At 35.3% G+C, this 21,984-nt stretch overlaps 1 protein-coding gene across 1 annotated transcript in view; it reads right to left on the bottom strand.

The window, feature by feature from the left end:
- The window catches only part of LOC149836592 (putative serine/threonine-protein kinase SIS8), an 81,055-nt gene that overhangs the window by 52,968 nt on the left and 6,103 nt on the right, over window positions 1-21,984 (bottom strand). The window contains exons 3-5 of the mRNA XM_090005466.1: window positions 17,356-17,559; window positions 12,877-13,068; window positions 442-698 (exon numbers count right to left, since the gene is read on the bottom strand). Coding sequence (XP_089861592.1) covers window positions 442-698; window positions 12,877-13,068; window positions 17,356-17,559 — 653 coding nt within the window. The remainder of the gene's footprint in view (window positions 1-441; window positions 699-12,876; window positions 13,069-17,355; window positions 17,560-21,984) is intronic.

Raw genomic sequence — 21,984 nt, 5'->3', positions numbered from 1 at the left:
CCACCAAGGCTTTTTTTTCCCTCAATGCTCTATATTTACCGAAGAGAAAAGCTAATAGGAAACATCAACCCCCAATCCATAAGAACTCCAACCTTAAGCATGCATTATGCAAAAAGACAAAAACTACCTCTATGAAATGTGTGTCTCATTTCAGTAGAAATTTTGTATGTTTCAGTTTGGATTTATAAGTATCAAAATTCCTACAGTAAAACTGAAAAGCATAATGGTAGATGATTAAAACAAAAGACAGAATAAAGTGGGTTGGGTCTACATGTGCACATGAAACAAAATCAAGGAGAAAGTAGCAAGACAATTCTATCAGTAATAAAGCAACACAAGTATAAAGAGGTCAGAAGAAAATAATTTAAAATATAAAAATATAGCATGCACAGGCAGAAAGGAAGTTGCAAAAGAGAACACTTAGAATGGACCAGTTCTCACCCTTCACTATCAATCTTTTCATAAAATCCACATAGAGGACTATTTGGTTCAAGAGGAGAATCACATGAGTCATTCTCTGCAGAGTCACTTTCTCCAGTAGCAGATATATGGTACATGATGACTGTCTTACTTGAAAGGGGTATCAGCTGACCAGGAAATTTCATAAGATCAACCAGCAACTCAACTGAGTTCAGTTCAACTGTAACTGACATATGTTTATACTGGTCAAAGCACCCAGAACTATCACCTGGAAGACCCTGAAAATCAGTCGTCAAAGGTTGTAAGTTGCTGGCAACACACACACACATGTACTTATGTGGGCTAATAGTTGGTCATGTGGCTAATGCTATACCACCGAGTGGGAAATCATAGCCAAAAACTTTAACCTCATTGATGTGTTCAGAATGGTTCATTTAGTAGGAAATGCACATTGGACCAGTTGCTTTCACATAAAACCTTGATTTTTTTATCATAAAATTTCAGAGCATCACAGGCAGTTGATTTCAAGCTCTCAGAAGTCTGCTTGTGCATCACAATTTGACAATCCAAAACATCTTTCTTAATAAACAAGCTATGTAGATGATTTTTGTAGATCCAGATCACAAAGTCATAAAAAATAACAGAAAAACATTAAAAGTGGCACGGTTCACTGGACAGTACAATACTAATGACATGAATAAATGTTACAGATTACATTATACAGTCGATTGTACAAGCCATCTTGTAATACCCGTAAAATTTGAGTGATTTTATTCATATTGGGTCCGGGATCCGTAATAGTAAGGTTTAATAAATAAATAATCAAAAAGTATTATAATAAAAGAATTGGTAATTGGGGTTTGGACCCACATTGGAGCCAAATGGACCCACGTCAGTGGATCCACTTAAAAATTCACAGGTTTGAATGGGTTCATAACCCATTACAGGCCCGGACCCACTGTAGAGTAGATCCGGTACTGTGGTTATCGGGTTCGGACCCGGACCCGTTCCCCTTTTAAATAAAATTCGAACATAAGAATCGTGCCTAGGGCACGATTCTTGCCTAAGGGGTGCAAATAGCAGAGATCGGGGGAGGGGAGGGGTTACAACACGGTAACCAAATCTCCTAGGGCATCGGACGAGGGGAGGGTCGCCGCTATAAAGGAGGTGGGTGGAGAGGGTTGGGCTCTCATGCATCCCTCCTTCCGTATTTTTTCCACCTCTCGCATCTCATTCCTCTTTCTTTTACAGCATCAGGGTGCAGCAAGAAACGCGATCTTGGAGGTGTCTGAGCTCGGACGACAGCCTTGTTCTTCTTCATCCATCGCAGGAAAAGAGAGGTAGGATTTCTGCAGCTTTATTGTTTGGTGTGGAATGTATCTTGTGTAGGTTGTGGGTCGGTCAAGAAAGCAAGACATTGCATGCTCGGTCTTTCTTGAAAGGGTTCTTGGCTGCCAGGAATCAACAGTCAGTAGATGATTGGGGGTTAGACTGTTGGGAAAGCCCAAATTGGGTGTCTATGCCTTGGATTTCATCTTGGGGCTGAAGCTACAAAAAAAAAACCAAAATCATCGATTTGGGGTTTTCAGTTTTTTTCGATTTCAGTGTCTTCCCGATGGGGTTTTTGGCTACTGGATGAATCTAGATCTGATGAATACTTTATTCTTTCAGAAATTTTGTTTTGTATTTTCTTAGAATTCTTTCCGTCATATTGAAATGAATTCCCCGATATGTTCTGTTTCACATTGTTATCTGATTAGTTTTCTGTTTGTGAAAATATATGGGCTCATATTTGGAATGCTCATGTCCCGACATGTTTGGGGTATGCTTCCATGGTTACATTACCACGTATTTCTGAACATATTGTTTGGGCTTTGGGTATCCATGCTTGCGTAAGACTGTCACTAATTAGGGTACATTTGTTTTGACAGCCCATGGTGGTTGTTACACTTTGACCACACATCCTTATATTCGCTCTTTTTGGACAAGCCGAATGTGTCTGCTTGAATTCTGGATATACCGAGCATCTTTGGTTACTATATGGTGCATTATATGATTGTAGTTGATTTATAGTTACAATTGTTTTAAGTCTAGGTTAATTAAGGAAAATCAGATTAAATCATTGAGTTGGAAATGAAACTGCACTAACTATTGTTTTCTTAAGTGTTATGAATCGGGGTTCTGCAGCATTGCTTATTCACACGCATGCTATTGGAAACATTTTATTCCATCTATATGATGATCTGTTGACAGTTAAATACATGAGTAATATGTTATTTTAGGAATGGTATCAAATCTGAATTCCTAGTATTTTATTGACGATGAATAAATTTGATTATATGATCTCTTGGTTCTGTCATCAAACTTATTTATTTTAGGTTGACTAATATCCAAGATAACTATATGTCACCTTATTGACTATATCAAATCTGTTGTAATGTTGAATTAATAACGGATATTAAAATGGAATACCTATCTTTTCGTTACCTATTATCATGCTTGATTTCAAGTTATTCTATTACCTATTGCTAGACGGGAGTTCTAAGTTAACTTATTTTCCATCATCAGTATTAACCTCAAGTAGTTGGAATTGCTTGTATGCAGCTCTTGTTATCTGTGTTTGAGGAATGAGGTTGTTATATTGGTTACAAATATATGAGGGTGCACTTAGTGACATATGCATATATGCGTTGCCTAAGAGGGCAATATATGAATGGATTACCCGACGCAGGTACTTAGACTATTAGCTTGTGCTATGACAATCAAATGATGAAAACTTAATTGTAAATGTGGTGTGCTTGACCGGTTAAAAGGCATCAAAACATTTTAAGTGGGTTTATGAAATCAATATCATAAATGATTGAGACTGTTTTATACACCTTGGTAAAGTTACTAAGGTTGTGATCAACTTCTAAGGTAGTAAGAGGAAGTGGGAAATGCCCTGAACTTCAGAACAATAACTAAACAATGAAACAAGTTTCTGAGGCTTACCTTGGAGAGGGTAGGTGGTACAAAACTTTGAGGACTTGTGTTGTGTTACGAGCGTGAATCGGCTCGTTGGTCCCCGTCCTCAGAGTTAGGGATCACGACTATCTATGTGTCCTAGGTGGTAGTTCCATGTCTTCTGCAGAAGTTAGGGATGCATCCTGTCTTGAGTTGAGCCCTTGGGAGATTCTCTCGACTATTAATCGCTCCCTTAGAGATTCAGTCTTAGTTAGAATGTTCGGGTTAATAAAATACTCTTGAATAATATACCCCCGAACGTTCACTTCTGAGATGTGTTAAAATTCATGTAATTCATATATATATATATATATATATATATATATATATATATATATATATATATATATATATATATATATATGTGTGTGTGTGTGTAATTGTCTAAAATACCCGATAGGGGTATTTTAGTCATTTCATAAGTACCCGATAGGAGTACTTGTTATTCTTCTTTTATTTTTCCTTTTATTTTTTGTAATTTATATTTTTTGTTTTTATGTTTTTTGCTCACACAAAAATGGCCCCGCCATGGAGTCGATGGGGCCCCCAACGGTCACATTTGTGACCGTTGGGGGCTCCCAACGACTACATGGGGAGCCCCTAGGTGGCTCTCCTTTTAAGGCCTTATGGCCATCCCCCCTCTCCTTCATTTGTGTATATATAGGGGTGAACCTCTCTTGTATTCTTCACTCTTAGAGCTCTCCCTCTTTTTCAATAAGAGACATTTATATTTTTATGTTGGGTTGTCTCTTGTGGGTTTGGGTGTTAGCCCTTTTATTTGTTCATTAGTGAATGTTGTAAGTGCTTAATGCACTCTTAGTTTTTCCGCATATTTCATTACATGGTATCAGAGCCTTGTGTATGCTCTTCTTCTTAATATAGCTAGTTGAGTAGTTATATTATTTGTTTTTGTATCTCTCTTCGTTTGTTCTCTTGTGAGTGATTAAATGGAAGGGGAACAAAAGATTGATCTCTCCTTCAAGCTCAATGGCTCCAACTACATGATGTGGGCCGCCGCCATGGAGAACAACCTCAAAGGTAAAAAAACTTTGGGGATATGTTATGGGCACCATTCCGGAACCACAACTCCAACTCACTAAGATGGATGGTGATCAAGCGAAAGCTCTTGAAGGAAATGCTCGCATGAAGGCCATTGAAGATCACCAATCTAGAGTGGAAGATTGGGAAAGTAAGCATGCGAAGACTCTTGCTTGGTTCATGAACAATGTGGAGCTCAAAATTTGCGCCAACATTGCTAAGTTTCGGATGGCTAATGAAGCATGGTTCTTTATGAAAGGTATGTTTACTCAAAAAGACCGTGCTCGTCAATTCTTTCTTCAAGAAAAAATCCGGACTATCAAGCAAGGAGAAATGAGTCTAAGAGACTACTATATCACTCTTGAACCCTTATGGGATGAGTTATCTTTACTAGAACCAAAGTGGGTTTCTAGTGTGGACGTGGAACTAAGAAGAGAACAAATGGAAAAAGAACACTTTTTCCAATTTCTACACGGGCTTAGGCCCGAATATGAACAAGTTAGATCTTCCCTTCTTCATAGATCTAAGTCTCTTCCCTTGGAAGATGCCATAGCCGAAATATGTCAAGAAGAAACTCGTCTTGGCATGATTAAAGGAGGAGATGATGTTTTGGTCGTATCTAAACCCGACAATCATGTAAAAACCTATAAGCCTCCACACTTTGGAAAGCAAAATAATTATAATGGCAACTATAGAAAAGCCATTTGCCATCATTGCCAAGAATCAGGTCACATAAGACCTAATTGCCCTAAGTTGAATGAAGCACCTAAAAACAAGGTTGCCTCCATTGAAGAAGCTACTCAAAAGAAGGAGGAAACTATCAAAGGGAATGAGTCTTTTTCTCTTGCCCAAATATCGGAAGCACTACAAACTCTACTCAAGATTCCATCAACCTCGGGTGCCGCCATAGCTTCTTCCTCTCCTCCAGGTATGTCTTCTTGGATCCTTGATTCAACCGATTTGTGTAATAACTTTAAAAACTCCTATGTTTTAACCGTCGATGGTACATCTTTACAAGTAAAAAGTTTTGGAACCTTAAATTTTTCTAAAGATTTTTTTTTGCCAAACGTGAGAGTGGTACCTCAACTTAATTTAAATCTCCTCTTTGTTGCTCAAATATGTGATCATGGATGTGAAATCTCCTTCTCGAATTGCTCTATAAAGGATCTTCGGTCCGGGAAGCAGATTGGGCAACGCCATAAGAGGGGAGATCTCTATTACATGAGCAACTTGAAACTTCCCACCAACTCTTTTTGTAACCATGTCCAAGATAAAAACATTGAAATTTGGCATCAAAGACTTGGACATCCAAGTTTCTCAAAAATGTACTCATTTCCATTTGGAAAGAAATTTTGTAATGAGAAACATTTTGTTTGCAAGAGTTGTATTTTTGGCAAAATGAAATCCACCCCATTTCCAAATCGAATCTTTGTGTCCAAAAGACCTTTTGAGTTAGTCCATTCCAATGTTTGGGGTCCTTCCCCGGTCATGTCTAAAGGAGGATACTCCTATTAAGTTACTTTCATTTATGACTACATTAGATATGTGTGGATCTACTTTCTCAATTTAAAATCAGAAGTCTTTGACTTATTCAAAAAAATTCATATGATAGTCAAAAATCAATTTTCAAGTAATATCTCTACTCTTAGATCCGATTCAGGTGGAGAATATCTATCAAATGAATTTCAAAATTATTTAGAAATAAATGGAATTTGTCATCAAAGATCGTGTCCTAGGACTCCTCAACAAAATGGTTTAGCCGAAAGAAAGCATAGACACATCATGGAAACCACTAGGACACTCCTTATTTCCAAAAAAAATCCAAAGAGTTTTTGAGCCGAAGCGACCTTAACCTCAACTTACTTGATAAATAGAATGATATCTTCATCCTTACAAAATACATCTCCATATGAAAAACTATTTGAAAGAACACCCGATTTCAATAGATTAAGAATTTTCGGGTGCAAATGTTTTGTCCTTACTCATAAAAGAGACAAATTATCTCCTAAAGCTATTGAATGTGTTTTCTTAGGATATGGAGAAAATCAAAAGGGTTTTAGATGTTTTGACTTGAAAAATAACAAACTCTATGTATCCAAAGATGTAACCTTTTTGGAAAATGAAAATGGTTTTATGAAAACTAAAGATATTGACGAAAGTGAATATGCTTTCTTATTTGATCTTCTTTCCCAAGAAGATGAGACTCCTCAAGAAGAGGAAATCTCTAATGAGTCGTTGAATGACCTAGAGGATGTTCCTCTTGACAATATTGAAGATGAAAGTGATAGACCAACCCAAACCTATGTTAGGCGTGGTCAACAAGCTCAAATGAGCGCCTTAGAAAAATACTCTCAAGGGTCCAACATAGAAGAAACTTTTTTAAGGAGATCCAGCCGAATCTCCAATCCTCCTAATAGGTTTGTTTCCTATGAGTCTCTAACTCCAAGATATAGAGCATGTCTAATTGCATTACACTCATTTCATGAACCTTCACATTATAATGAAGCCAAAAACATTCCCCAATGGGTTGAAGCCATGGACTTAGAACTTAGTGCCCTTGAAAAGGCAAAAACTTGGGAAATAACTTCATTACCCACTGGAAAGAGATCGATTGGATGTAGATGGGTCTTCAAAATTAAAACTAAAAGTGATGGTTCATTAGAACGCTATAAAGCCCGATTAGTAGCAAAAGGATATGTTCAGGAATACAGTATAGATTATGAATAAACTTTTGCACCCGTAGCTAGGATGACCAGTGTTAGGACTCTTATCGCCGTGGCATCAGTCAAAAAATGGCCTATCTATCAACTAGATGTTAAGAATGCTTTCCTAAATGGCGAATTAAATGAAGAAGTTTAATTCGACTAAAGTATCTTGTTGAAGATACTTTTACATGCATTTATTCCAAAATGTTATTGTTATGAGTATTCATGTTTTAAAAGGAATATTGTTTCATTCGAGGTTTATTTTCATTACAAATTTATTGCCTCAAAAGTCTTTTCCTTTTATGCCCATTATCTAAGTGTCATCATATGTAGACAAGAATTTTATTACACCTTCGTGTATTTTTAGCCCTTTGTTGGCTTTTGCTCTCTTGGTCTAGTAGTTGAACACACTTGTCTTGAGTGTTTTTATATGTAGACAAGGCACGTTGATTCACACCATAGTGTGTGATTTTTAGCCTATGTTGGCGTTTGTGTCCTTGTTCTAGTCGCTTAAGATGTATGCCCATGGTTGGCTTATTTCACTCATTTCAAGTGCTATCGTATATAGACAAGAGATGTATTATGTGTTAAGCCCATGGTTGGCTTATTACTCTTGTTCTAGTAGCTGAACATACTTGGTTTTAAGTGTATTTTTACGTAGACAAGAGATACTTTTTAGTCCATGTTGGCATGTATTCTCTTGCTCTTGTCGTAGATGCACTTATTTCAAGTATTATTATATGTAGACAAGAGGTTCGTTTACACACCTTTGTGTGTGTCTTTTGCCTTTAATGGCTTTATATTCTTGATCTAGTAGCTTATACACTTGATTTATGGGTTTTGGAGGGCTAATGAGGAAGTTGTTTGTAATGAATAAACTATTATTGAAATTTGCAAAATTCCATTCATGACTTGTGTTTTTCAAGTAAATCATCTTTTTGATATGCATATCAAGTTGATTTCTTAGCATTTAATCTATATATTAAGTGCTTATGGTTTTTGCCACCCTTATATGCAAAATGAGTATTATGTATGTCTTTCATAAATGATTTTAAAACCTTGTGAACTTTTGGGTTTATTTTGCCTAAAGTATGTTTGGAGACTTTGTGTCTCTTATTTGGCACTTCATTACATGTTTGAAGCATGTTCATTAATGAGTTCTTTGAGTATTAATTCATTTCATGATAAGTATATGCATATGCTCTTTATGGCCTTTTTTGGCCCTCATTCAATAAAGCATATGTATTTTATGCCTCTTCGTAGGCTTCTTGTGGTATCCCTTCGTGGATCTTTTTTGTTATTCCTCATTTTGGGGTTATATTTGTCCAATGCTGGACCTTTTGAATGCATTATGCATTCTTGCAATTTATTTTTGCATAATGTGCTTCCGCTCATGTTTTGTTTTAACATAATGTATGATTTAGAAACTTTGGTTTTCTAAATTTTTCGTTTCATGCTAAAGTAATTATCATATTATACATAAATTTTGCACCTTGTTAAGAATGTTCCTTTTTAAGTAAAGTGCAAAGGTATTTTTTACTTGTTCTTTGTTGGTTTCTTTTCTCAGGATCTTGTAGATAAGAGAAAAGGAAGTCCCTTGGATAGAAGGTGCTCATCGATAAAGACATTGGAGGAAGATATTTACAATGGCATTCGTTCTGAAGGCTCTTGAAGCTTTGAGATTCTTCTTCTTGCCGTCTTCAACCTTTTTGTTCCCCCACGCAAAGCTTGAGGGGGGGTGTTAAAATGTATCATTCAACATTTGTAATATTATATATATTTTATATATATAAAGTATAATACATATTCATATATGGTATATATGCATATGTATTATCCTAATTATATATATAAAATATATATTTCTCTATTTATAGGCATATGGGTAGTTTAGACATTTCCAGTTTTACGCATATTCCATTTGGAATATGTTTGTAATTTTATCTTTTATTTTATTTTTTATTTTTTTCCTTTTTCGTGGTTTGCGCAACCTAGGGTGGCTCCCCAAAGAGTCGTTGGGGAGCCTCCAACGGTCACAAATGTGACCGTTGGGGGCTCCCAACGACTCCTTTAGGAGCCCCCTAAGTGGCTCCTTTCTTGTGTTATAAATAGGGGTCTCCCCCTTTGTATTTGATACTTCTTGAGGGAGCTTATGCTCCATTGTAATGGGGTTTTTACCCCTTCTCCATTATTCTTCAATGATATGCAACTTATGACTTTATGTCATATTTTTCCCTTTTTATGGGTTTTATGTGTTAGCACATTATGTGCTTATGTTGTTTCCCTTTAATGGGTATATTTGCACTCCACGTGCATAAGTATGGGTTCATTATTGAACCCAATGTATTCCAAGTCACTTTCTAACATCCTCCACCAGGAGTGTTTATTGGTAAAGATAAAATTCTCAAACTTAAGAAGGCATTATATGGTTTAAAACAAGCCCCAAAGGCTTGGCATGATAGATTTAGTAATGTAATGATAAGTTTGAATTTTCGTTCATGTTATACTGACACTGCTTTGTTTGTGAAAAGTGCAGGGTCTTCAGTAGTTATTTTACTATTTTATGTTGATGATATGATCATCATGATGAGCAAGGCATTAATGATATTAAAAAGGTTTTGAAAGAAAATTTTGACATGTCTGACCTTGGTTTCTTAAGATATTTTTTAGGGATTGAAGTAGCGTACTCTCCTCGAGGGTACATTCTCTCTCAAATGAAACTTGCTGCTGACATCTGTTCCAAATCTGGTATCTCCGATGATAAGAAGACAGAAACCCCAGAAGTCATCAATGCAAAATTATGGTTGGAAGATTGAACACCTCTCGAGGATCCTAATCCCTACCGGCAACTCGTTGGGTCTCTAACCTACTTATCCATCACTCGGCCAGACATAGGTCATGTTGTCCACTCTGTCAGTCAGTTTCAACATGCTCCTACAACCGTGCACATGAGTGCAGTCTTAAGGATCGTCAGATATATCAAAAACACCATAACTAAGGGAGTTTTTCTTTCCTCTGCCTCGTCACTTGATTTAATTGTTTATACTGATGTTGATTGGAGAGGAAATCCCAATGACCGGGTCTCAACTACGGGATTTTGTGTTTTCTTAGGTGACTATGATTTCTTGTAGATGCAAGAAGCAGCACAAAGTATCATTGTCCTCAACGAAAGCGGAATATCGTGTTATGGCCACTACAACCATGGAACTTGTGTGGCTAAGAAGTCTCCTCAGTGATATGGGCATTGTCATCTCCACTCCTTCGAAGATGTGTTGTGACAACAAAAGCGCAATCTAAATTGCAAGCAATCACACCTTCCATGAGCGTACTAAGCATATTGAGATGGACTGCCATTACGTACGTGATGAATACCTAAGAGGAACCATAGCACTACCTTACGTCACATCTGAGTACCAGTTGACGGACTTCTTCACTAAGGCCCTTCATGCTCCTCGTTTTTTGTTTCTCCTTAACAAGCTTTCAGTTATATCCCCGTAAAGCTTGAGGGAGGGTGTTAAAATACATGTAATTCATATATATATATATATATATATATATATATATAAACACACACACATATATATATATATATATGTGTGTGTTTATATATATATATATATATATATGTAATTGTCTAAAATACCCGATAGGGGTATTTTAGTCATTTCACAAGTACCCGATAGGGGTACTTGTTATTCTTCTTTTATTTTCCCTTTTATTTTTTGTAATTTATATTTTTTTGTTTTTATGTTTTTTGCTCACACAAAAGGGGCCCCACTATGGAGTCGATGGGGCCCCCAATGGTCATATTTGTGACCGTTGGGGGCTCCCAACGACTACATGGGGAGCCCCTAGGTGGCTCTCCTTTTAAGGCCTTATAGCCATCCCCCCTCTCCTTCATTTCTGTATATATAGGGGTGAACCCCTCTTGTATTCTTCACTCTTGAGAGCTCTCTCTCTTTTTCAATAAGAGACATTTATATTTTTATGTTGTGTTGTCTCTCGTGGGTTTGGGTGTTAGCCCTTTTGTTTGTTCATTAGTGAATGTTGTAAGTGCTTAATGCACTCTTAGTTTTTCCGCATATTTCATTACAAGATGGTCACCTGTGCCCGTGCGTACCTGCGGGGTAAGATAATTTAAACACAATTTAGTGAAATTATGTATCACAGTGAGTGAAAATACTGGAGGTATTGTGGTTATGTTCTTTAATGTGCTGCATATTCTGAGCTTGTGAAGATATAAAATTGGGAAATGTGTAGATATAAAGTAGTTGAAGAATTATCTGAGAGTTGTACAGGTTATTGTTATAACTGTTGCAATACACATTCACTTGCTTATTAATATTGAACATGATGCTTTACTTGCTCAGTTATGGTTGTTGGATAACTATTTACATGCTCATGTATATGAATGTTGGTTTCTGTGACACAAACTGTTTACTTGTTTAGAATATGTCGAAAATCACCTTTGACACCCACATCACATGCTAGATTCATGATATACCTGCATTAAAAGTTACAGTTGTCCTACTTAGACGTGGTAGTCTAATTCCTATAATTTTTACTATTTTTCAGGTAAACGAGCAGACTTATGAGCGGTTGCGGGATGAGGCATTGGATCGCGATTGTTGATTTATTGTTCAAGTGATTCCTTGGGTTTATGGTAAGTTAAATGTTCATATCATAAGGAGATGAAATGCATGTGTTGAGTTTTCTCTCAAAAGTAATGTTCTAAAATGCTTAACCCTATGTTCGTTATTCTTTCTGCTGTTATATAAAAAAAAATCACATCAATTTGGGTTAAAAATTTCGGGGCATTACAGATCTAGTTGGAAATCATAGCTGCAGGCTTTATTGACTTGACTGAATCCTGTAGATGCTAGAGACTGCACCTTGGATCATGTTTTTCCAATAACAACAACAACAACAACTACGTCTTCATCCCAAAACAATTGGGGTCGGCGATATAAACCAAAAAAGAAAATCATTCTGGGTCTTCCACATGAATCCTTCTCCTCCAATCATTTCTATCCAATGCCATGTCCTCGGTGAGGTTCAAAGCATTCATATCCTTTCCTATCACCTCCATCCATGTCTTCCTAGGCCTACCCCGACCTCTTTTAACTAATGTTTTTCCAATGCAAAAATATAATTTTTCTGAATCATTAATTTGTCTACATTGTGCAGCCTTTGATTTTTAAATCTCTTGAAAACCTGCATACATTGCAGAATTTCATCATCCAAAACCCATTTTCCACTAAACACACCATGTAGATCATATTTGCAGTGTCAAATCCACAAAAAAACACTGAAAAATATGAAAATGCACTGTTTTCTACTAGATAGTGTACACACTATACACGAAAAGTTGCCAGGACCACACCAAGTTTTTTGTCTTGTGTGCACCCACCTTGCATCATCCAATTAAATGATTAGACAATCAAAAATCCCTTACAGATGTGACCTACATGGTTTGTTTAGTGAAAATTAGGCTTTTAGTCATGTGGTTGCAATGCATAAAAAGAATTTTCAATGGCCACAAAAATTAACCTATAATATGCCAAAATGTTATGCTCAAAAAAATGTGATCCACATTTTGAATCCTAGCAACAAACCACGCTGAACACATGTATGGGGTCAAAGTGGGAAGAGGTTAACGTGGTCAAGAAAGAGAGAGAAAGAGATAACATATTATCTAATTAAAACATACCACCACAAGTTTACATTCGAGGCCCACAGCATCTGCAAGAACCTTAAATAAAATTGCTCGAGGCCGGCATAAACCATTTTTTATTTGCCCTAACAGCTGGACAACATGATTATCTGATACAAGAGAAAGATCCTCCACTGATGCTTTTGCAGGACTTAGTTCAGAGGCAGGGCGCTTATAGAAATTGGAGACCTGGACATCAACTAACAAGTAATCAAGCACAACTATTTGAGGAAAGAAATTTCAGAATGAAAAACTCCTATCACAGAAGCACCACATTGTAAATATGAACCAAATTTTTTGTACAGAGAGATTTGAACACTAAACCCACACAAATTACAGTTTAACTGCCTTTCTAAAGCATGGAAATGAATATCAGATACAAGTATCCTGAAATGCACATAAATATCTCATCTAGAATATTTAGCTACCAAATACAACAAAGCCATGCCATACTTCAGCTGAAAAACTCTGTTAAGTATTGCATATTCATGTGCCTGTTTTGGCAAGGAAATACTTATAATTAGCATTACAATACAATGCATCAATGCCCCTTAAACTTGAGAATGATATTTTTACCCAAAAACTTTTGAATGATGAACAATACAACAATTGAATCAGAAATAAGTGCTTTAACAGAAAAAAATATTTTAGCAGTTAGAAAATGGAGGAAATGAAAGTTTTTCTGACAATTCTTCTAATGCCAAATGTCACAATGCCTTCACAACCTCCTGAATGAAATACTAATTCAGGGGGAACATTCTGCATTCTATCAACCAGTTCTCAACAGTCGGTATTTCCGACTCAATTTCATTATAGCCAGATGGCGGTGAGGTGGGATTCTTGCGGATCATGTTAACCACACAAGTACACATCAATCAGTTCTCCTTCCAGAATTTATCCTACATTCCACGTTCCCGAAACGGATCCTATCAAATATTTCACGTTATCAGTGATAATTTCTCTCTTAGGTATTCGGGGAATCCCCCTTAATAGACGCAATATTCCTATCATGTCAATGCCAATTGAATCAATGTTACTAGCTGTCAATTCAAACTTTTTGGTATTTTCCGTTTCTTCTGATGACATGATGGGTCAATCATTTGCTTCATTGGTTCCAACGGTGGCAGCAGCGGAATCTGCTATTGGGTCAGCCATTCTTGTTACAATGTTGTAACATGTCTTGTGACACATTATGATACAATAATTTTAAGGAAAACTATATAGCACACCCCTGAAACTATTCCAAGAGTGTATTGTAAAGAACCAAAAGAGCCTTTTATCACAAACAAAAGTCCACCAAGGAACAAAGTGGACAAGCACAAAAAGTGGTCACAATGGGCACACTCACAAATCCCACAAAGGGAGTACACAAAGAAGGCTCACAAACATAAAAAATATTAATTTATTAATAACCCAAAAATGCTAGAAGCATTAGATTACAAGAGGTAATTCATCCCCTTTTATACACAAGAGAGAGCAAAAAGAGTTGTTGGAGCTAGTCCAACGGCTCTATTTGTAGGCGTTGGACTAGCTCCAACGTCTAGCCAAAGGCTAGTCACCTTGTGTTGACTAGTCAAATGACAAAAAATAAAATAAAATAAAGGAAAAAAGAGAAAAAATATTTACAATAAATATATATGTATAAACATATGTATATACATCTACAAATATGTATACATACATAAGTATGTATACATGTAGATACATACATATATATTGTATATATACACATTATATGTATATACAATTTTAACATGTATCATGAAGTATACCCTGATACAGGGTGTATCATATGATGACAACACTGCCAGAATTGCAATTTGACTTTTTTTTTATGGCAGCAAGTCTGGCCAATTTTGACCCGACCTTTTAGGCATATTAGGGTCATTTGACCTCTTAAGACACACAACTTTATTTTCTACACATTTTAGGCATATAAGTTTATGTTTACACAAATTTATGATTCTTACAGTACAGTACTATTTTTTGGAAATTATGATACATATTTTACAACATTCCTTTCAACACTAATTGGCTTTTTGCATAATTATTATATGATTTTTTTAATCTTTCTATTTTTTAAAGTTTATGTTTACACAAATTTATGATTCTTACAGTACAGAAATATTTTTTGGCAATTACGATACATATTTTACAACATTCCTTTCAGCACTAAATGCTATGTCACATGGCATAAGTTTGAACACACAGAGGCATGCACTGACACGTATGAATAATGCTTTTTATTATTTTAATGTATTTTAATAAAAATATATTTTTTACATTAAAATATCAAAAAAATAGTTTTTATTGATTAAAATTTTAAAAAATCTCATGTCCTCGTGTCCCATTTTCTAAAAATAATGAAAATAATGAACTCGTGAGTCCAACCCGCATCACGCGTCCTGGCATCTGTGTGGCTTTGTGACATAGACTAAATGTTAATGAACTTGTGAGTCAAACCCGCAAGGCGTCCTCATGGCTTTGTGACATAGACTAAATGTTAACAACATTGTGAAAATTGTGTGCACAATAAAAAATCAAGGAGGCTGGTCACAAACATGGTATTTAGAAACATGGGAAGCCCTATAGTACGACAACAATAAATTTCTATTTCTACCAAATATATCTCATCAATAATTGAGTCCAAGATTTATATATATATATATATACCCTCCCGCACCCAAGTTTTTTTAAAGTGTCATATCACCGCACCCACACCTATGTGACAGAGTGTAGCTAATTTTGTGGTGATGCATGTTAAGAATAAGGGCTATCGTGATCACATCCAAATTCAGATATCAAATTCTATATGTCTAAACAGTGCATAACTGCATTTTTATACTTCATATCAGAATTATTATATATATTTTTTGACAGTCACTTCAAGAAAATGTGTCGTGGTGTATGTTATTTGTTGATGATATTGTTTTGATTGATGAGTCTAGTGTTGGGGTTAATGCTAAGTTAGAATTATGGAGACATACATTGGAAGCAAGAGGTTTTAAGTTGAGTAAGAATAAGACAGAATATATAGAATGTCGGTTTAGTAAGCAACGAAGTAGTGATGGGAGTGTAGTGAAGCTTGGTGAGTAAGAAATATCGGTGGATGATTGTTTCAAATATTTGGGATCTATCATTCAAAAGTATGGAGAAATTGATGGAGATGTAAATCATAGGATAAAGGTTGGGTGGATGAAATGGAAAAGTGCAACTGGAGTGTTGTGCGATCGTAGAATGTCATTGCGGTTCAAGGGAAAGTTTTATAGGACGACTATTAGGCCCGCTTTACTATATGGTACGGAAAGTTGGGCTGCCAAGAGACATCATATTCAAAAAATGAGTGTAGTTGAGATGTGTATGCTTAGATGGATGTGTGGAAATACAATAAAAGATAAGATTCGGAACGAGGAGATACGTAAAAAGGTAGGTGTTGCACCCATTGAAAATAAGATGAGAGAGAATCGTTTACGGTGGTTTGGACATATTCGGCGAAGGCCTAATGATGCTCCAGTTAGAAGGATGGAGAAATGGGAAAATACATTAGTTAAAAGAGGTCGAGGTAGGCCTAGAAAGACATGGATGGAGATGATAGGAAAGGATATGAATGTTTTGAACCTCACTGAGGACATGGCATTGGATAGAAATGATTGGAGGAGAAGGCTTCATGTGGAAGACCCAGAATGATTTTCTTTTTTGGTTCATATCGCCGACCCCAATTGTTTTGAGATGAAGGCGAAGTAGTAGTAGTAGTTGTTGTTGTTGTTGTACTTTTTGACAGTCACCAATACATAAATGTGATATACAAAATAAAAAAAATAAAAATAAAAAATCATTTATCCAAAAGAAGAAAAGAACACCACGTCATTGTTCTGCAAAAAAACCCATACTACAAGTACATAAGGAGCTATGTCACATGGGTGCGGGGATGCGGCACTTTAAAAAAACATGGGTGCGGGGGTGCGGCAAAAAAAAGTCGAATTTGGACGGATCCAATAAAACATACCCTCCTCCTCCTCCTCCTCCTCCTCCTCCTACAACTACATAAATGACCCTGGGCAGGTTGACCGCACCAAGTGCCACACCTGCACGCGCACCCGCGTCGCATCGACGCGGGTGTGTGTGCAGGTTAGCCGAATCCCTGTGACATAGATAAGGAGTATGGGACTTACTTTTGTGTAATTCAACCATTCAAACAATTAGGCATGTTTCATAATTTCATCGAACAGAAGGTACACGTTTTACACTAGGGAGAGTCATGTAGAGAGTTCTAGAAGGTCTAGAATGGAAAAAAGTTTAGAGAATTCTGCATCAATATGGATTTCTATTGCAACAATTATCAGCAGTGATATGTAAAAGGACCCAAAGACTACTTTCTGATCATGAAAGTCTGATCAGGAATGCATAGCAGTGACATACAATTTAGCATAATGGACAGAATCGTTACAACCAATGTTAGAAATTTAGAATACTGACCACTCCTGCTATTTTTTTTATCATTGAAGCTGGATTTGAGTGCAATCCTTTCACCAATGCTACAATAAAATTCTTTATCTTAGATAGCTTTTTATCTTTTTCTGAGTCAACAAGGATAACATCTGCTTTGAGGCCCTGAAGACCCAAAGAGTAAAGCTCATCAACAGAAGGAATGTTGTGAAATAGCTCTTTGAGTTTTGATTCCTGCATGATAACAGAAAAGATCTATGAGTTAGAAGAGAGGTACCATAGCAAAGCATTAGTAGTACCAATAACAATAAAATTTTATATGTATTTATAGGAGTGAAATTTTGTAAGCAGAAGCATGAACCACAACATGCCCATCAAATAGCATGAAGCACAACCAACGTATGTATTAAGCATGAGTACTATAAATTGTAAATCATATCACATAGACTGTATATTTTCCTTCTGTACCAATGCTGGACAATAGGTCATGCCACAGGCAACAAGTCATAGACAAGCCAAGACATGTATTAAGCACTATTTTACACACTGTAAAGTATTATCGCATGGACATTTTACTTTTCCATCTGTTCCCATGAAAGGCTTGAACCTGACCAACCAAGGATTGATGATGAATAGTTCTTTTAGCTATATATTCTCCATGGTTTTTAGCAGTTAAGAAGATTTAGATGAAGGTACTTCAAAGTTCAAACATGCAGCAGTTGATATTCCATACTTTATTTATAAAACAAAGAATGAAAGAAACCATAAAACTATAAAGGATCCTAAGAAAAATAAAAATACAAGATGAAAGATCAACAAACTCATGAGAAGCCCAAATCCCACAGTAACAGCCAAAAAACTGGCATATATCTAGTATATAAAAGAAGTGGATGCTTCCATAGTTGTCAAAAGTGGTGCCTAGGCGAAGCCTCACTGCCTGGGTGACTAGGCTGGGGCGGTGGGGCACTAATTTAGCGCCTAGGCGGTGCCAAGGCTGGGACCGCCTAGGCGTAAGCCTAAATCGGTCTTTTTTGTTGACCCATATGGCTCATATAAAAGGGAAAAAGGGGACCTCTTTTTCGCATTCTCTCCTCTCTCGCTTTTTGCAAGAAGAAGAAGAGGAAGAAGTACGGTGCTCTCTCTCTCTCTCTCTCTCTCTCTCTCTCTCTCTCTCTCTCTCTCTCTCTCTCTCTCTCTCTCTCTGCAGCAAGAAAAAGAAGAAGAAGAAGAGGTTTGACTTTCTACAGCATGTTAATTTTGTTGATAAATGCAAAGTTATTACTTTCTGAATTTTTATTTGTTTCTATGAATTTTCCTATAAAAGTCCAAAAGCATGTTTAGCATTACTTATTATGTAATATTATGTGTGGGTGAGTGTGTGGGCGAGTTACTGTGCTTCTATGATTTTTCTGTGAAATGCTGAATTCATATTTTGTTAATGACAGTGATACATTATGAATAATGGAATATATATGTATACACAGTTATATATATGTAATTATTCATATTCTACAATATTAACTGAATTTTTATTAGTTGAATTTTTTTTCTGTGAAAGCATGCATTGTTAATTTTGTTGATTTTCTTTGTCTTTTACAGCCCGAAAGCATGTTAATTTTGTTGATGTATGCATACTTATTACTTTCTGAATTTTTATTTGTTTCTATGAACTTTTTTATAAAATCTCAAAAGCATGTTTAGTATTACTTATTATGTAATATTATATATATATATATGTGTGTGTGTGTGTGTGTGAAAGGCTGAATTCATATTTTGTTGATTATACTGATATGCTTTGGGTAATTGAATATATATGCATTTCAGTGTATTATGTACTGCAGCATGTATATATATTATTGTATTTCAGCATATATATTAATATATGAGTTTACGTTATTTGTTGCTTACTCCCTTTAATTTAGCAAATTTATATTTTTTTAGATTATTTAGAACAATAATAGAAGGGGTTTCTTCCGAAGGGGCTTTTATTTTGTGGTTAATTGGTTATGTTTTATTTTAGATTTTTTCGACGTCGTCTTCACGAGATGATCATGCATAGCAATACTACAGAAGCATCGATAATGTACTAGGACCAAGGTCATCATTAAAATCTATGTTTTGTGGTTATATTATCAGAGGTTGCATAGGTTTCCGCAACATATTGCAGGTCTTCTTCAAATTGTATGTTCATGTCCTTATCCATCTACTTTTGTCACTTTTAATGATGTTATTGTTGAACTAGAAAAAACTAAAAGAAAAAGAAGGTTGCAAATTTGCAAAGAATAAGACATTTCAACCATTGTTCCAGATTCTAAAGATGATGATGACCCACGGCAGGCTCGGTTAACTTCACTTGACAAAAGAATTCGCGAATATAAAGATGCAGTGGTGTGGCAGTTGGATGCAACAATGGAGATTTTCTGTCATAATTCTTGGCTAATAAAAAAATAGGATCTTTATAGTTTAGACTTTAGTGCTGAAGATTAGCAAAGAAGAGTCATAAGACATTTGTTATATATGATGTTTTTAGTTATCATGAACTCTCAATGGTTTAATTATGACTTATGACATTTTAGTATGACTTAGATGTGAACTTAATATTGGTAAGGTTTTAATTGTGTTTAAAACTTTAAATTATGTAGTTGTTTACTTGCCTTTTATTTACATTGAGTAGGTTAGCAGTTGTATGGTTTGTTTATTCAATTGTTCATTTCTTCTTCTTGTTTGTCTATTGCTTATATTATGTATGTTAATTTTTTTTGTATACATGATTTTATTTTTTGTATATTGTTCTTTCACATTGTTAGTTGTATGGTTTGGTTATTCAATTGTTCATTTATTCTTAATTTTTTTGAGCAGATGCATGGTTTGTGTATTCAATTGTTCATTTTTTCTTCTTATTTATCTATTGCTTATATTATGCCTACTGTTGACTTGTTAATTTTTTTGTATACATGATTTTATTTTTTATATATTGTGCATTCACATTGTTAGTTGTATTGTTTTTTATTCAATTGTTCATTTATTCTTTATCTTTTTAGCAGATTATTGAATGTAATTCTTTTACAGTGTTCGACAACATGTTATGTTTTCTCTACTGCATATTGTTGATTGATTTTATGTTGTATACTTGTTTGTTATTAATTTTAGTAGTTTGTTTACATATTTTGTGTATTTTTAATTTTTTTATTTGGGGTATCCACTAGTCTGCCTAAGCCCCGCCTAGTCTTTTTAGGGGCTCATCGCCTAGCGCCTTTGACAACTAAGAGCACCTCATCTCACAATATTTTTTTGCAGGGATCCTCATGACGGTAAATGATGACCCACAATAAAAAGCTCATGTATATACAAGTAATTGCATAATAATAAATATGTGCACTTACATAGTATATACGCACATGCAATGTTGAATACTTAACCACACATGAATGTATATGAGTACAGACACATATATATGTGTGTGTGTATTTGTACATGTGTTTATGTATTTGTATATGTATTTCTTCCATATGTGTCTTTTAGAGCATTTCTTTTGTTACAAATTGCAGATAGGTGAGCCCAATTGTTGTCAGCAATTGCATAAATACTAAATTAACCACAGAAAAAACTTTGGACACCATTCTCCTAAGTACACACAATATCTACATTGCTCAAGCGCACTTGCCATCAATCAGTGCAAAAAATAAAAAAAAATGGGTGTACTTTTACATACATTTTAAAGCATAAATATTGGTTTAATCAAGAAAATCGGATGATGGGTGCATCTAATGGACATTGTCAATGCTTGAAAAACATTGTTTTTGAGAAGAAAAAACTTTTATTAGATTTTCAGTTTAGTAAGAGGTGATGACAGATCACCAAAATATATCAAGATAATGCTTGAAGAACATGGTTGTGGTTTAATGTTGCTTTTCAAGCTCAATAACATGTAGCGCTGATAACTAGAGTTGTAAGTAAGCAACATAGCAAGGAATACAAGACATGAATATATACCCATTCATTTCAAACAACAAAGAGTGATTAATCAAGCACAACTAATTTTCCAACTTTTCTCAAACTAGATGAGATAATATCATGATCACCAATATCAGTATCACAATAATGCCGGCAAGAGTTCTTCTATGGAGAATTTAAAAAATGTTTCTTTCTCTTGAAAAACATTTGGGGACTTTAAAAAAATGACAACCGGAAAAAACATAAAATAGATAAATAACAAAAGGACCTAAAAAGAGACAATAAATGAATGACGATAACATAATGCATAGTCATAACAACTAAATAACAAGAAAAGGTTAAACTAACAATTAACACCAAATATAACAAGTAACAACTAAAAAGCAAGTTACTTTAGGGATTGTAAATAAAGAACTATGAGCGTCATAACAAAAAGCCACAATGTTAGTCATAAAGTATCATGATCAAATTTTTAATATTACACTTTGCAAAAACAAAACACAAAAAAGAAAAAACACCATCTAAAAGTTCCAAATATTCTTCATGTTCACCATGTCCTCTTCTTCTTGCTTTCTTCATCTTTTTGTTCCCTCTTGCTTTCTCTCTTTCTTCCTTCCTTCCATCTCTCCTTTTTCTTCTCTCTGCCTCCTCCCTTCTTTTCCTTCTTCTTCTTCTTCAGTCATGAATCATATGTCAACATCTTTA

The sequence above is a fragment of the Nuphar pumila genome, chromosome 5 (genome assembly GCF_984573655.1).
Source record: "Nuphar pumila chromosome 5, dmNupPumi1.hap1.1, whole genome shotgun sequence".
In the NCBI taxonomy this organism is placed as follows: domain Eukaryota; kingdom Viridiplantae; phylum Streptophyta; class Magnoliopsida; order Nymphaeales; family Nymphaeaceae; genus Nuphar; species Nuphar pumila.
Note: the sequence above shows the minus strand (reverse complement) of the source record. Positions and strands in the feature narration are given on the sequence as shown.